Source organism: Pieris rapae, chromosome 6 (assembly GCF_905147795.1).
Source record: "Pieris rapae chromosome 6, ilPieRapa1.1, whole genome shotgun sequence".
NCBI classification, from domain to species: Eukaryota; Metazoa; Arthropoda; class Insecta; order Lepidoptera; family Pieridae; genus Pieris; species Pieris rapae.
The window spans coordinates 7,104,584-7,122,049 of record NC_059514.1 but is presented as its reverse complement, the minus strand read 5'-3'; the positions used below and the strand labels follow the sequence as shown (position 1 = coordinate 7,122,049).

At 31.5% G+C, this 17,466-nt stretch overlaps 1 protein-coding gene across 6 annotated transcripts in view; it reads right to left on the bottom strand.

Moving 5' to 3' along the window:
• Nucleotides 1-17,466, bottom strand: part of LOC110991377 (apoptosis-stimulating of p53 protein 1) — a 176,068-nt gene that overhangs the window by 26,499 nt on the left and 132,103 nt on the right. For all 6 annotated transcript variants that reach the window (XM_022256721.2, XM_022256723.2, XM_022256718.2 and 3 more), the window contains one exon: nucleotides 1,653-1,799. In XM_022256721.2, coding sequence (XP_022112413.2) covers nucleotides 1,653-1,799 — 147 coding nt within the window. The remainder of the gene's footprint in view (nucleotides 1-1,652; nucleotides 1,800-17,466) is intronic.

Below are 17,466 nucleotides of genomic sequence, written 5' to 3'. Positions count from 1 at the left end.
AACCGAACTTAAACAAAGCAATTTACAACACAAAGGAAATCAATCAATCACAAATGTGTATACGAACTTTAACTACAATCTTCAATATAACAGAAAAATACCTAATTACGTACCTAGTAAAACCCAAAGAATTCCTTACTATTTATAATACACGCCAGAAAAAATAAATACAATAATGATTTATTTAATTCTTCTGAAGCTGATTAAAATTAATAAACGTGAATATGATATTTTAATTATTGTAAAGAATTAAAAAAACATACTTTAAAACATTCAAGGTAATTAGAATACACTAATAATAAGTTTTTTCATGGCTAAGGCATAAATACGAAAAGGCAACCGGTGTAGGTGTAGTATTTTGTATTTATAATATTGGTGAAGATTTATTGCCTAAAAGTATTACGATAAATATCCCATTAGGGCAGAGCTTGGCTTTGAGATTTATTAAGTCCGGATTCTAAATTATTTTCACTTTATCGCTAAACTCCAAATTCCGACATCGAATTAACGAATTAAGATACGCAAATTGTATCTTTATTTATTTGTTACTGAGCAATTTTATTTAATAAAACGTTTCCCTAACTTTGTTGAAATAAACATTCTAGCTTTAGTAATTAATGAGATCAAAAGAAGCCTTCTAGTATATTAATAGGTTTTATTATTAAAGCAAAGAAAGAGTAAGTACTGCATTTAAACATGTTAAATCAGATAAAAGCTATTCATAATCTGTTGGGCACATCTGCTGTACAGCTGAAAGCGTCTGTAATTATTCAGAAAGGATTTGCATTTTTAATTAAGGAAATGAGATCATAAAGTAAAAACATACTTGAAATGGTTTATTGGATTATGGCGCGTGTAAAAATGTATTTTTCTTGCTACATTGATATTTTTAATAATGCCTGATAATCCGCATTCCGTGCATATTAAACCAAAAAACTGTTTGGCCAGGAATAGAACCAATGCGTTGAGCACTAAGTAACAAAGCTATACAAAGGGGACTACATATATACATATATTTAATTTCGTCAATGAAGTTGAAATAACTACATACAATTTCAAAGAAAAATTTACATATGTAATACATTGAAACACAATACAATTTAAACAATATTATTGAAAAATCTTTCAGCTAAGTCCGATTTGTATCAAATTATGTCGATATTCGTTATTTAAAAGATTCTGATATACTTCCATTATGAAAGAATGAGAAATTACATTTTCCGTTGTGTTTATTAAAAGCAGATCCGATATCTCACATTCATTTATCGTATCCCAAGGGATGCCAGCAGGGGTATTAAGGGATAAGGTTCACGTTTTAACACAATAATTAATCCACCATACAAACTTAAAGTCAATTAATTCAATATTCAATAAGCTGTGTAAATAAGCGAATTGCTAAATATTAGTTTCTTTTTTCTTAGTGTATTTTGTATATAAGAGAAATCAGTCAATTACTTTAGACAAAACGAGACGTTTTTTTTTGTTTATATTAAATAATTGATTAATATTAGCTGGAACATATAAGCTACAGCCACATATTTTAATATTAGTCTCCGCGGTGGATTAGGTGATTGATCACCTACTTGTGTAATTAGAGAAATGTCGATAAATCCAGTGCAGAAACTAGGAAACTTCTTTTTCATAGAAATTACCTGATGCTGTCGCGCCTCTTGCTGCTTCAGGTACCTCAGCCTCTGTTCTTTGGCACACAGCAGTTGGTGTTGTGTGTCGATCTGTTGCTGCTGGCGAAGTGCCATTGCGCGCAGCTCACCCAGTGTAAGCTCCACCCCTTCCCCTAACTGAAACAAAAAAAAAATAACATTAGCTATATAATAATAATTAAACTGCTATATTTGTTTTAAAATAAGTATTGTTTGATGATTTGCTTTTTTAAAAGAGTACCGAGAGTTTTTTTCGCCGGCTTATTCTCTCGGCCTACACCCTCTGTCTTCTTTACCGATGAGTAGGGATGCCTACAGGTTTAAATTTAATGACGTGGAATAAGTGATACCTGTCTATCTTATGTTTCATAATAAACGTATTTTATTTCTTATTAAATATCCACTTTCGTTTAAATATAGCTATGTATACGAAAATTCATTAGCTCGTTAGTTAATTATATATTTCCCGTATTGTCAATCTTAGATAGATTGAATAAGAATATAAAGAGAACTCGAAAAGAAAATAATAGTTTTCAACTTTTCTTCTCTTAATAAATTCAAGCAAATGAACTCGGTCGGGCAAAAGTTTAAAATTGAGATAAAGTTGAAAGGAAATCTTGTTAATTTAAAACTTGACCAAGTTAAAACGAAATCCTCTTATACCAACGCAATATATTCTGACCCAATGCTGTTGTCATAAAATCAATTTTGCATTTTAATCTTAGAAATTGACGTTCAAAACCAATAGACCTACAAAGCGAAAAACCAATATTAACACTTTTTAGTTATTAAAAAAGCTATTAAACACTTCTAAAATTAATAATCACCAGAATGCACCTGCATTATACCTGTCCATATGTATGGTAGCCATACATGAGCTTTAACACAAAACATGACAAACAAACTGGTAGTCTGCCAACGCGCAATGAAAAGGAGTATGCTGAACGTCACAAAATCAGACAGATGAAAATTGAGATAAAAGACAAGAAAAAAGTGACTGGTATGGTATCCTAGGGAATGCAAAAGAAGTCGAGGAAGACCACAAAAAAGGTGGGAAGATGACAAGAAAGATATGAATGGAAAAGGTTGGAGAAGGCCTTTGCTGACTGGCAACTGAGACTGCAGAAATCAAGCAAGATCCAAATATTAGAATAGTTTTTGTTTAACCTTCTAAAATCTAATTTAATATAATGATCTTTGTTTATGTATGTACCTAAGTAGATCTGATTAAAAGGCTATATATTATCATTATTATTTTATTATAATATTGACCGCGTGACAGCCTAGCAGCAGTTATAATTATGAAAGTTTTAACATTTGACATAATCATTTATAAACGCAAAAAGTGAAAAAATTGTGCTGACTGAAACGCTATTAAGACCAATTTGTACTCGTAAACAGTTTTGTTTTATGATTCTAAAGCCGATGTTGGAGCTTTTAATTCAAAAGTTTTTACCTCTTTGTTAATACAGTACAAGCGTAAGACCTTGTTTTTGAGTAGTTGTTTCTTGTGTTAAAAGATAAATTTGTGTATTAATGATGCAGTCAGATTCATGTGTCACAAACAAAATGAGCATGAACAAATATAGAATATATATATGTGAAATATAGAAACATATAATTTAATTACATTCTTATTTTAATGAATGACGCCATTAATCTTTTACATTAAGAGCAGTGTAACTCTGAATAGGCATCATATTTTATGAAAATATTTAGTCGTAAATTAATTTTTATTGAATGAAATTGAAATTGTATAAGACTGAAAAGCTTTGTTTGTTATTTTATTTTCTATGTGCTCATATTCAGTAAAAAAATTAAAAAGCAAAGAAACATAACTAAAATAAATATATTTTAATGAAGCTTAGATTGGTGGTGGCAAAGTTTGGTTGGGTAGGCCTTTTTGTATATTTGGAACAAATTCAGGGCGTATTAGCGAATAAAAAGTACCCACAGCTCATGAGCAGGCATGGTGAATGTCATGAAAATGGATGAAGTGAGAGAGGTAAGTCAGGACCGTAGTAAGTGGAGAACCTACCGTTAGTGTTTGCGGTGGAAATCGGTGATGTAAGGTACGTAAATACTAAGACTTAAGAAACGGAAAGTTAAAAATGTTTATGTCAAAATTCCTTTAGAGGCGTAGCTATCCTAACTAACCTCATACAGCTAAGGAACGTTTTGTCTTCAACAGTGTCATTTTAATAACCTTAAGATATAACTTTTTAGTATTTTAGTAGTTACGACGTAAACATTAAACGTCAAAAACGTTAACACCCGTTAATAAGCTCCGACAAAAAATGAAGGGCCGTAAGCTTATTAAAAACCGGATACGATTATGATGAAAGGGTAAGAAATAAGTCACGTGAATTCCCGTTTTGGTTCGTTATTCTACAATGCTCGGAATATGAGTGTCTCTGCCGATAGCAGGCGGGTAGCCTGCGGTTGGCTTATGTCCACTATTCACGGATTACGCATAGTGAGATGATTTTAGATGGCTCTTACTAGCTTTTCATATATATACGTAATAATAATTTTGTCGGTCTTCTGGCTCATTTCAATTGTAAAATCCTTTTTTTCGTGCTTCTTAAAATAAATGAGGAGACATAAATTACAACGCGAAGAATGTTTAAGAAATATTTAAAACATAAAAATATTTGTTTACACCTCTTCTGAACAGGCTATATGGGATTATAGAAACACTTTCAGTTTTGTTACGAAGTACATATGTTCTTACGTTGTATCAAAACGTTTCGAATGATGTTCCGAGTTTCGTTCTAAGATATAAACCGAGTCATTAACAATTTGTCCCAAAAAGAATCCTTTTATAGTTTTTATATTAGCAAATATTTTAATACGTAAAGCATGCACGTAAAGTACGATCGAAAACAATTTTCCGTTCACATCCCACGCAATTCGCTTGTCATATTATCGAAGTTCTTTTTGAAACAAGACCAAGTCAAGTAGTCTACCAAATTGAATGTCGCGGGAATTCAATTTGGTAGAATATCGCAGTATACAGCCTTATATTTCAACTGAAAAAAGTTGTCTGGTTAAATTTATTTTATAATTCTATTGCAAGCTAAAAATTCTTATCATGTTTTACATATTTATTTTACATAGTGTATCTAAGTACTATATAAACATTCTGGGAATAAAAATGGTTTGACAGCTAAGCAGCGAATCTATTTCAATACACGATACAACAGCCCTGATAATTTCATATAAAAAAAATAGTAATCTATTTAGACATAAGCCAAATAGGACTGAATTAAGCTATATTCGAGAAAAAACAAAGTGTCTACCAGTTCCATCTTACAGCAAAATATTCTAAAGCAAAACTTATCTTAAGGAAAATAAAAAGTGACTTCTAAATAGATTCGTTGGCTTCCTTCCGTTTTCACCAAAACCCCACGCCTATCGAAATTTATGTGAACCTTGACACTTGTTGATAGCAGCTCTGACATATTGCAAATGGAATATTTTATATACAAACCCGATTATGTTATAAAAGTAGTGAAGAAAATAATAACAATGTTGTTTTTATTTTTTTATTTTCATATGTATGAAGTGTAAAAATTAATGTTAGTTCTATTCATACATTCCATACAAGTATGTATTATCTAATTCAGTTTACATAGCAGTATCGTTAATTGTATTTCTTTGTGCTTCAATGTTTTAGTTAAACCTAGGTTATATAGATAAAGAGCTCAATTTTTTTTTAAATATTAGCGTATGTTCATAAAAAAAATACTAAATAAAAACTTTTTTTAAAGAGCTGTGCCGGACTGCAAATTCGCTGACAGTATTAGAATAAGCCGACTAACATTGTCCTTGGTTTACGAATTTACTACACATTTAAAGAAAGCTGTTTTTATGTCAATACAAATTTATTGCATTCAATTACATTACATAAATGTTTCGAGTGTCTTTCAGCAATCGTTATCGAGAGACTTGCAGGTAAACTTGATATAATAATTTTGCGTGAAATAAGTTTTATTTATATAAACAGAACATTCCCCGGTACTAGTAGCTAGTTCCAGCAAGCCTTTGAATGAAATTGCGTGGAAATTGCTTTTGCGCATCCCCCGTACTTCAAAAAGTACGAGAGTATGTTGGAGAGAACTAACATTAGGTTAGCCCTACAGTACAGTAACATTCTCCACAATACGTTTAATGTATGGCGAAAATGTTCACGGTCCACTGTAGATGTAAAGTTTACGGAAAGCTGATTTCGACGAAAAGAGAATTAGGTTAACGAGGAAATAATGCAGGCGATACGAAACTAGTGTGAGCTCCCGCAATGGTTCAATTCGACGACATGCTATATATGACGTCAGCAGATCCATTAGGCTCGTTCATGGTGTATTCTAATAAGTTTAGTTTAGTAAAAACATACAATTTGATATTTTTCCACTAATAATTGATACCTTGGTTGGGGTATGAAGATGATAAAAGGCTATGTTATATATTCAATGAAAATGCAATTTTCAATGGCAAAGCAAGGTTTGTCCAAGAGAGTGTGATTGCATCGATTTAAAAAAAAACGTTATTACTTTTAAGTTTTTAAGGATACTCTTTTTAGATAGCATAATAAACTAGTGTAAACTATAAACTTATTATGAATACACACATGGCTTTAAAAAAGCGAGTTTTTGTACGTTTGTTGATTTAATATGAAAATGCATATTTATCTATTTATTTGCCTTTTGAAGCCAGTTTTGTGTTCGAACGGATGAGGTAAAATATCGTTTACACTTTAACCTCTTTTGAAACTAGACCATTCAAGGCAGGGTCTCGTTCAGGCCAAGGTCTACAAACGACTGATAAAATATTCACGCTACTTAGGTATTCAGCCTAAATCCTAGACTGTAAAGGTTACTCATTATAGCGACACGCACCACTAGACTCCCTTACGGGCTGTTAAACACCTACTTTGACTAAAACGTAGGTTATTCAACCATTTGGGTTACTACTGCTTATATGTGAATAATAGGGAGAACATTCAGCTATAACTACTTATGAGTTCGTAGCTGTTAAATAAGTTCTACACGATGGCGCAGACATTTGCAACTTTGAAACATTATGTGTAAATTCTAAATCGTCGAAGCTTTGATAGTTTTGACTAGTTATATAAATGCAAGTATATTATATAAAGTGTTTAAAACATTTATTAATGTCACCTTTTTTATTATAGGTGTCTGTGTATATGATGTATCTATATGCCTAAATATAATGTAAATATATATTTCATAACATTCGATAGCGCTAGTTAAGTTGAAAAACAAGTTTTTAAACACATTATTGAGTGCTGGGTGTGATTAAACTGGCTTTAATTGTTTCAAATATGATCTTATAACTAAGATAACATTAGTCGTATGGGTTGCGTCGCTGGATTAACAAAAACAAATAAGTATGAGTTAATGAAGAGTTCGTAAATACATGTGACACATTTGTTATTGGACATTATCAGAATTGTAAATGTTAAATTACAATTTATGAGTGTCCGATGATTGTTTACATTTTGTTAACGCTTAAATTATAACTTAACTAATGTTAGGTTACATAACTCAATTAACTATTTCTTTACTTAAGCGCAGGTATGGCTTGGCTCAAACCCTTGAGATTTCTCTTATACGCTAGGTGTTTGAACGTTTGAACGTGCAGACAGAACTAAGTTCACGTATTTGTGCAATTCATAAATTACTAAGCGTTTTCCCTGATGCAAGGAGTGCTCAAAGGAAAGACCTCTCAAATTAATTGCTCGCTTTAAGCAAAACTGGAGCTCACAGTTTAATTCGGAACTGAAGTGTGATGTACTAAGAATGTTATGCCAAATAAACTGTATGTGATAATACTTAATAAACTCTTGTTCAACTTTAATAAACTAACCCTTAAAGCTTTTAAGGAACGCGTGCTTGAATACGTTTGAACTAGTTTATCCTGGAGACATACGGCCGTGTCGTAGTCTGTATGTACATAATAAACTCAAAATGGATTGTGGTGCCGTTTTCATAAATATATCATAAGTATTGTTAGATATACGATTTATTGTATATCTAACAATACTTATGATTATAATTATATGTATTAAAATATTGGTATTATAACTAGAATATAGGTTTATTTAATTTTGCTAAAATCGTTGAAAGGTGTCTTATAATCAAAATTCACGAAATCCCACACACGGGCGATACTGCGAGTCGATGCTTCTTTACTTAATCTTATCTAAATATAGACTATACACTTTATAAATTTAATGTGTGTGTTAAATTATCTAAATACATAAATAAATTGCAACGTAGTAATAACCCCCAGTTTCGCATCATCTTCACCTTACTTTATACTTCATCATCTCAATCATCACTGTAAAAAGTAGGTGTATTATTTCGTCTGATAGTTTTCTCAAGTAATAGGCCAAAATATAATTTTTCCAAGAATTCATGATCAACCCCCAACCGAGTAAAAGAGTTTTTTGACAAATAAAAGTGATAATTGTAACAGGTACAACATTCAGAACATATTCGAAGCATAAAGATTTCCCATCGAAGTTTCGCAAGACTTTCTCATACCAAATCTAGGGAATGAGAAATGTAATAAAACGGACGGCCGTTGGAGGTATAAAAAGGGTAATTACCAATGTAATTAACGCCATTCCGACTTCGAGAGGGTAACGAGGCATGTAAAGCGACCCTTATGAATAAAACAGGACCGTGTGAGCGTGGCATTATAGTGATACTGTGGAAAACACTGCCATTTTTATTAACAAGTGTAATGCAACTGTCATATTATTCGTCTTCTTACAAAACAACAAGGGCAGAAAACATATGCCAAGTTCGTTGCTTTAAACTTCGACTTCCTTGCGATAGTGACGTTTTGTATGCAAGCTCGATGTAGTTCTCTATTATGTAGCATTGTTTTTGAAATGGATTCCCACAGAACAAAATTCATTCTTACGGTCAGTATTGGAAGTTATAGAGCCCTGAAGCCAACAAACTCAGACTTAAGAATAGAAGTAAACCGTAAGTATAAATAAAATTATTATTATATTATTAAATGTCAAGAGGTCCTGCGGTTCTTGGCTCTTAGATCGTCTATTCGAACTATACAAGGAAATAATCGAATTATTTGGTAAATTACTATCGAGTTATATGGAATATTCCATAAAAATACTGATTATATTTATATAACATATACGTTCCTGTATACGAGTATAAGTGTATTATAAATATGAGCAACGAAGTCTAAATAAATGTCACTAATTTAAAATTAAAATGGCCCACGACAGTTTTTACGGAAATGAAATTTAATTTCCTGGAAAAATTATTTTTACCTCTCCCTGTTTTAATTGACCGAATAATTTACATTACAAAATCGAATAAAAATGAATTTATTCAAGAAATGTCGTCGCTTGTAGGAGGGTAACATCCTTCATAAAAATACCGAAACAAAAAATATAATTATAACTAAGTAAAATAATTAAAAAAGATACAGGCAGTATCTTTGTGCCGATAGCCAAGTATGTAATACATAAGTGATTAAAAATGAAACTTCTTCATGAATATAACACGAATTTTGTCGATATACAAAACTTAAATAATGTGAATTACAATAATTAAGATAAGACAAAGATTTTAACCACGTGTGTCCAATTTGCCAAAATAATATGTACAAGTTACATAAAATCTAATGAATATTTATAGGTACGGGAAGCAAAGTTTATCAATTAATTTTCGCTACGGTAAGCTGTGCATACGCAAATTTACATTTTCGTATTGTATTTAACTGCTTTATACCACAGCATATTTTCTGTTTACCTTGGTATTATCTAAAAGAATCAATCATCAAATTGTATGATAATTTATCCTATTGATATAAATTTTGGCATCATTTATTCTAACTCTTATTGAGTTACTATTATAGGACTAGTTACATTACACTTTACAATGCATCGGCAAATAACAATCAATAACATTTGTGGATATTTATATCTATTCTACTTTTCAGCTCTGCTACGATTATATTAGACTCAGTGAGCAACATTTAAATGAAACTTCGTTAATGGATATAATCACATTTTCGTTACAATATTAACATAAATCGACGTTTCGACGGCTTTTCGACAGTAGTAATTAGCGTAACAGTACTTACCTAAACATTAAAACATTAATGTAAGATATTTGAAAATGTAATCCTGTGTAAATTCCCACAAAATGTTATCAAAAGTATTTCACTGAGGCAACTTGCGTGCTATAAAACAGAATAATTCTAAACAACGTTGACATTAAACAAGAAATGACTCATTAAGAAATTAAATTTCCTCCTCGAAATTTGATTAAACTCTGTTACGTGTATTACGAGAAATGTGTTTTTTAATGGAGTCTCATTAGCAAGCGTCAATGCAATTTACAGTCGCCCGGCTAAAAAGACGTTTTTCCTAGCTTTATACCATCTGGATTTTATCAATATATTTCTAGCATAGAAATGGACAGAACATTCTGGAAATTATAAAATTTTCTTCTTTTCCTCACGTTTTAGATTTATATCATATATCTGAATAGCGTCTGAATTAAAAAAAACAATGAATGTTTATTTAAACATTCATAGTAATAACCGTACAATTTCATTTATAATAAGTATTATTAAAATTTCGAAACAATCTGACGCCTGACCAAAGCAGTTAACGAAACAACACATAATAATAAGCATTTTCTAAAGATTAAGAAAAAGCGCCAGTTTCATAATTTGAAGAGAAATTGGTTTTATTTTACGTCTTTTCAAAATTGTACCATAAAGTTCTTTATAGTTGCAACATAATGGAAAATGAAATAGACGCCATAACCTCGAAGTCACCCCATATAAAGCCTTGACCGGGTGACTTACATTGTACTTAGCACACTATTTCAATCTGATATTCTTATTTAATTTTAGAAGTACATTAAGTTTAGCTACATACAGCAAACCGTAAAATATATTTCGCAATATTCATGAATCCAAAATCAAACAACACTTAAGTTAACCACACAGATGTGAGATCGAACTACTTAATCCCTTCTTTGTTCATCAAAGTATAAACTTTAAAATCACGAACCATTTCTGTTTCTATAAGCAAAATTAATATTGACTTTATACCATTTCGCTCATTTTTATCGCAACTTTTCATGCCATGTAATAAAAATCTTTACGCCAGACCACCATTGTTAAACTAAATATAATAACAAAGTTAAGGTAACCTTACTTTTTCCCAAACCCTCATGAAAAAGTCTATCGTCGTTATTAAATTCATAAAAGTTCGTTACTAATTCAGACTACAAAGTTAATTTGGGCAGGCGTGATCGATCAATTGTGACGCCGCGCGGAAAATTTTCACTACACACGTACACTACGCTCTATATATTGCGGCCGAAAGATATTTAAGACGGCAAGAATATTTTCTTAAAAAGTAAGGAAAATGAATATTCTGGTTATCTCACCTTTTTTTACGATAAATGAAAAAAAACCCTTAAAAAAACATTGGACATTCGTTTGTTTCTAAATAAAACTTCACTTTATTACATCACTACTATGTCTTAGTTAAAAGCACAAAGTGACGTCCAACCAGAAAAACCTCGGTTCTCTTCCAGGTGAAACATCTAACAGGAGAAACTCTTTTGAATTAGTAGATAAGAGATTATACGTATAACTGTATTAAAAAAAATAAGAAAAAAAGTATATATTGATAATTTAGTAATCAGTTGATAGTAAATTATATAATAATCCCATCCTCGTGATATTTATAACAAGAATACATAATCAATGTAATTATATTTCTTATACACATTCCAATATAATAAATTCAATGATAACCGCGAATATGCGACAAAAGCTTTTACATTCTAATTTTCGCGGCTTTTCATAAAAGGAAATCTCAGCAAAGGGATAAGCGATGCCTTCAGAGGCGTGTCTCCTTAGATCGCATCATCCCATTCAATCAGGCGTTTACTCGTACGTATTATAAAGGAACCATCTGCTGAAAGGACTTATATGTCATTTTTTTATTAAAATACAGTCGACTAGCTCATGTTTTCTGGTTTTGATATGCTTAACCATACACAGAATAACCTATTATAATAATTGATGCTGGATTACTGAGTGATACTATCGAGTGTGTAAAATTCCTTCTGTTATGGTTCTGATTTAAGACTAGGCTAGGCTGCACATATTATGTCAAAAACGTAATCCTTTTTTGCTTTTATAAAGTTAAAACCCACGCGGACATCTTAGTATCAGATATCCTGGAGTGGGATTATTTGGTGGCAGGAAAACGCATTCCACTTGGATATCGAAAAATAATACGCATATAGTCACGTTTTTTTCGAAATATGAATGTGACTTCGCAGAAGTAGATATAATGTACGATAAAACTTCGTTGGCGTAAAATGGAATAAAACTATCTATTTTATTGTTCTACACAATAAAATTGTATCAGAGACTTGCTTTGAATTCTCTCCTTTCACAGCATATTACATCAGTTCCAGTTAAACGAATCTAAGCTTATATAAAGGTCTTTTTGAAAATGAGTAAAGCAATGACTTTATAACCCTCTCGGTAAAAGCGAACTAATGCAATTTAAATTTATTCTCTATCCTTGAATTTTAGAGCGAGAGCCTTATAAAAAATTCTGAAAATAATTACAAACTTTCGAGGAAGGCCCGCTAAAACAATGGCTCATCCCCACTTCACCTGTTTTGTTCACTCTTGGTGTCATTATTTCTCTTTTGTTCGTATGAAAGGGTGAGTGGCTTCTTCACGGATTCTCAAATAAAAGGCGTTATTATAAATCTATACAATAGGCTTATATAAAATTTCAAGAGCCTATACACGACTCTAAGACTCTTTTCATCGTGAACTAGATTTATATAAATGAAAACGCTTTAGCAAAACAATAATATAATAAGGAAAAATGAACGGCAAAGCGCTGCGTTGATAGAAAACAAATCATGACGTGCCATATCCCATGTCTAGGCATGATTGACTAGTGATGCTTTTGATCAATCACAATCGGAACACATACCCCCACCGTCTCTTTTATTGGAGCAGACGTTGTCTGTGAAGAGCTCATCAAAGTCTACTGCAGTTTAGAGGCTCGCGTTTTATACTAGATATTTAACCTAACATTATAGAATTAGAAATATTTGTTCTATGCTATGCTTAATCAAGAGTTTCACATAACCTTTATAATCTAAACTCAAATAAAAACTGTTTAATTTCAAAGTTAAAGTGCTTCACTTAAAGTTACAAGCTAAAGCACTATTGCGGTCGCCCTTTGACCGGCGAAGACGTTCCCGGCACTTAGATTCACTCGAAATGAATGTCCCAAGAGATGCCAACATATTTCCTGAGTACGTCTGTCCAAAATAAATCTGATGCCGTCGTTTTTAAAATTAAAAACTGTTGCCTCAATTTTTCTAATTATGAACGAAAAAGTGTGGCTTAAAGGATAGTTTGTATGATGATAAATGTATACAGAATATCTAGCGAACACATATGGTATCTATTTGGATACCATATTTGAGCAAAGTAATAAATTATATACTACAATTATTTACTCGCCAATTTTAAAAGAAATAAAGTTAGTTTAGAAAGAATGAAAATGTATGACATCAATAACATTTAACTTTATTAATCTTCCCACTGATCTACGTCCTTAAATTGAGATAATTTTATACTGAAAAATGACTAGGCTTTGAAAATAAAATAGAATGGAAACCAAAAAGTATATTCAAAAGTATTTGGGAAGTAGTTCCGTCCAACATAAATTGCGTCGAAGCCGCCCTACGTGTACAGATTGGGGCAGTCAAAATAAAGCCTACTGTTGGTCGCAATTAAGGAAGCCGTAATACAGCTACAGACGATTTATGACTCCCACTTACTTTTCTTAGAATTGAGGACATTTTTTTCTGTCCCTACGAAAAACGCATACTGATGTAGATAGAATTATCTACACGATAAATACAATATATTTTTTACATAGATTCAATAACTGCTATTAAAGGGAATTATTTGTATAAAAAGCAATCACCTTTTTAACTCTTTCAAGAAACTTGACAAATGAGGCTTGAAAAACGATAATTAATGGTACAAAGACTTCAATACTTTCTGCTTTGACACAATCGTGTAATCTTTAGAACATCATTATGAGAGTAAATATTTAATAAGAATATACCATAAGGTCGAGAGTATATGCGACATTAAACGTTCAATGTGCTATTTATTGGCCATTTCGATCGCTGAACGCCTATCTACTTTATTTGTATAATAAAGGTGTGGCATATGTGTTTTTCCATTAAGGCTCTGAAATACATACGTTAATGTAAATATTGGACAATTTATGTAAAATAGAAATACTTGGTCAGACAAACACACTAAGCATATACACAAACAAAAATTTAACAGAACTAACGAATGAAGTCGGAAACGGAACCATAAGAGGGAAATTTTCTAATAGGATGTTTTGTAAAAATAGGTAGTCTTCAATAATATTCCAAAGAAGCAATGTGAAAATTAATTTCAGCAGAAAATGCCTCCAACATCAAAGCCTTAATTGCAGGATAGAAAACTAAACGTTTTAAAACAACAATGCCTATGCTGAAATTGTGTGGAAAAAATTGAAAAGTCGAAGAAATGTTCTAGCACAGTCCACTCCTGGAAAATTGGAGAGTGGCGCAAGGAAATGCTTGACACTTTTCCGAGAAAAAGAAATCTCTTTTCTATAGAATGCTTAAATTCTAATGTGATAGTTAGTTCAGTTAAGTTTCGACATAAGAAAAATCGTTTTAACTATGGGAGATACTTTTACGTTTAATTATTTAAAGGCCTGAAGATTTTCAAGATTTGCGTGGTTATGAGATTTTGGTAAAAATAAAAATAACGCAAGTGGTTCAGAAACAAAAAAAAGAATTATTATACCGGACAGCTAACAAATCAAGAATAAAATATTTTTTATGCAATATTTATTACTAAACTGAGTTTTCTTTTAAAATGATAACATAGTTTCAGAACCACCTATGCTTGGATATCTACTTGATTTATCGGAAATAAATCTACAAAAACAGGTTCATATTTTAATCGTACTATGTTGTCATATTAATGTATCGTAATTCGATATGCTGCAAAATTTTAAACAGAATAAAGACTTTTAAGCGCTCGACATTGAACTTGCGGCGAAATGAAGCTTTCGTATAGTTAAGCGCTAAAGGCTGCTTTCATAAAATATATTAAAGTAATGTCACTATACACTTAAATAAAATAAGGTATAACGATTAAGCAGAGCTGGCATTACAGCAGTGTTGGCCTAGGTCTATATGCGTATTTAACATTTGCTCGAACGCTGAAGGAAAACATCGTGAGGAAACCGACATGTCTTAGACCCAAAAAGTCAACGACGAGTGGAGGCTGATCAACTCCTTGCCTATTTGGTTTAAAAAAAAATGATCATGAAACAGATTCAGAAATCTTAGGCCAAGAGGCTAAAGAGGTTGTAGCGCCAGTGATTTATTTTATAACGATTAAATAATATAAAACCATCGAATTTATTTTAATAATTTCAGGATGATAGTACTATTGATTGAACATAAGCTTAAGAACACCAAGCCAGGAGGGACTAGTTAGTGAAAGTCTTACATTACTAATAAATTAAATATATATATACTAAATCGACTCCGTTTCAACAAAATCATATTACGAAAACCTTTGTTATTTATTTTAACTTGTACAAAAAACACATTTTGTTTGTCCTATTTGCGAGGGCTCATTAGAATTCAGAGCTAGTTTGTTTAGGTCTTGGAAATGTTCTTTAATAATTAGGTCACTTTTAACGAAAAAAGACACGTCAACACATCTGGCGATTTGTATCACGAATTGACAATGTTTCATAAATAGTTATACATATTTATTTATAACACACCTGAGTTTGGAATCATTACATTAAATATGCCACAAAATAAAGTATGTTTAATTTAACATACATTAACAACAATTTCAAAAAGTCCTTTAAACACTATCGCGCCTGTGTAGGGGACATACAAAGATCACTATTAAGGCATCGACTTGTTAGAGCTATTGCGGAATATGTATAATGTTTAATGCATCATGCTCATGCACACTACATATGCACACCCTCACATTTGCACACAGCCGAATTTGGTATTACTTAGTTTAATGTTTTTAATCATTTTTACTGCTAAGTTTCCCAAATGTTTAATATATTTAGTAGGTACAACTGTTTATGGTTTATATCATTTAAGCTAGTTGTAGACGTACGAATTAAATAAGAATACAGTTTAAATCAAGTACTAAACAACACGTTAAACGAACGAACCTCTCCACGTCGAGGTTAAAATATCCTTTTGTTTAAAATGTAATATTCTCGCAAGGAATTTCCCGAAAACCTAATATGTAACTGTGACACGAATCTCAAACATTACGTTCCGTTAGGTGTTTTAGAACGGAGCTCTTGTTATAAGGTAAATTTAAATAACATAGATGTTCTACTATTTGGGCAATCCGCCCTAGAGACACGCATGTCGATCATTTTGATTATTATAGCAATTGTCTTTGTGTTGTTACTTAAGAAATTGATAATATAGAGGATACCTAAATTATATATATTTATTTATTATATATATTAGATAAATCATAATTAAACATTTTCGGTAAAATAAAATGTATTCACCATTAATATATTATACATACTTAATATAATATTTATAATATGAACAAAGCAAACATGGTCGACTTAACTATGAACCTATTTCAGGTCCAAAATTTTGTGTCATAATATCAGAAAGAACTTATTTTTAACAAAAACATATAATTGTAATTTTGTTTATCGATGTATATTTACTTAATTATTCATGGTCAGGGTTTGAATGCACGACCTCAGGACGTCAGACGCCTAGCCACAAGGCCAATACTGCTTTTAAAGTTGTAAATAAAAAAGCCAGTATGAATATTATGTAGGTGAAATATTAATCAGTCAATGAATATTCACTTAACAGGCACTCAAATTTTAATTACCAACTCAACCCCGTCGACCCTTGGTGACGACTGACGACTGCCTTTGTCTTCCGTCTTCGGGGGCAGATATAATTGGCCATTTTAATTAGAAATTTTTTGACGTTTATGACACTTGACTATAGTGAATAATTAATGGGATAAGATAGTACAGACTTAAACGATTAAAGAATTATCCAAGTAATACCAATAAGTTACGGGAATGGAAATTTTATGCCATGTTTCATTTTAGATATTTGAAAACCGCTTTTGAAACTCTTGTGACATTAAACAAAACATTCAAAAATAGAAAAGTTGGCAAAAGAGACCTTACTAATACAAATAAAGGGGTAAAAAAGAATCCCATCAAACAAGTGGTAAAGTTTTAATTAGAATATAAAAAGCTGTAGGTACAACGTTTAATAAAACTTTTCTTCCGACCGTTTCTGTCAATGCGTTGTTTTTAATTTCTTTTAGCGAGTAATTCCTTCATCTATACGGCTGTGGAATATATTTTTTACATTTTCAATCTGTTTGTTTGGATAGATTTTACAAAAGAGAGTACTAACAATCCAATGCCGCTACAAACCTATATGGGTATTCGCCTCAGATTGCTAAAGTTTTTTGATTATAAGTGTTATATATCTATTTAGATCAGAGATATGCCGATTTTCTTACAAAATTTTCTTCATCGCACGCGTGAGTAGGTAGGTAGGTGGACTCATTTTCCGCAATTAGACTCAAATTTGGTCCGTTTTGGGTAACGTACGTCTGA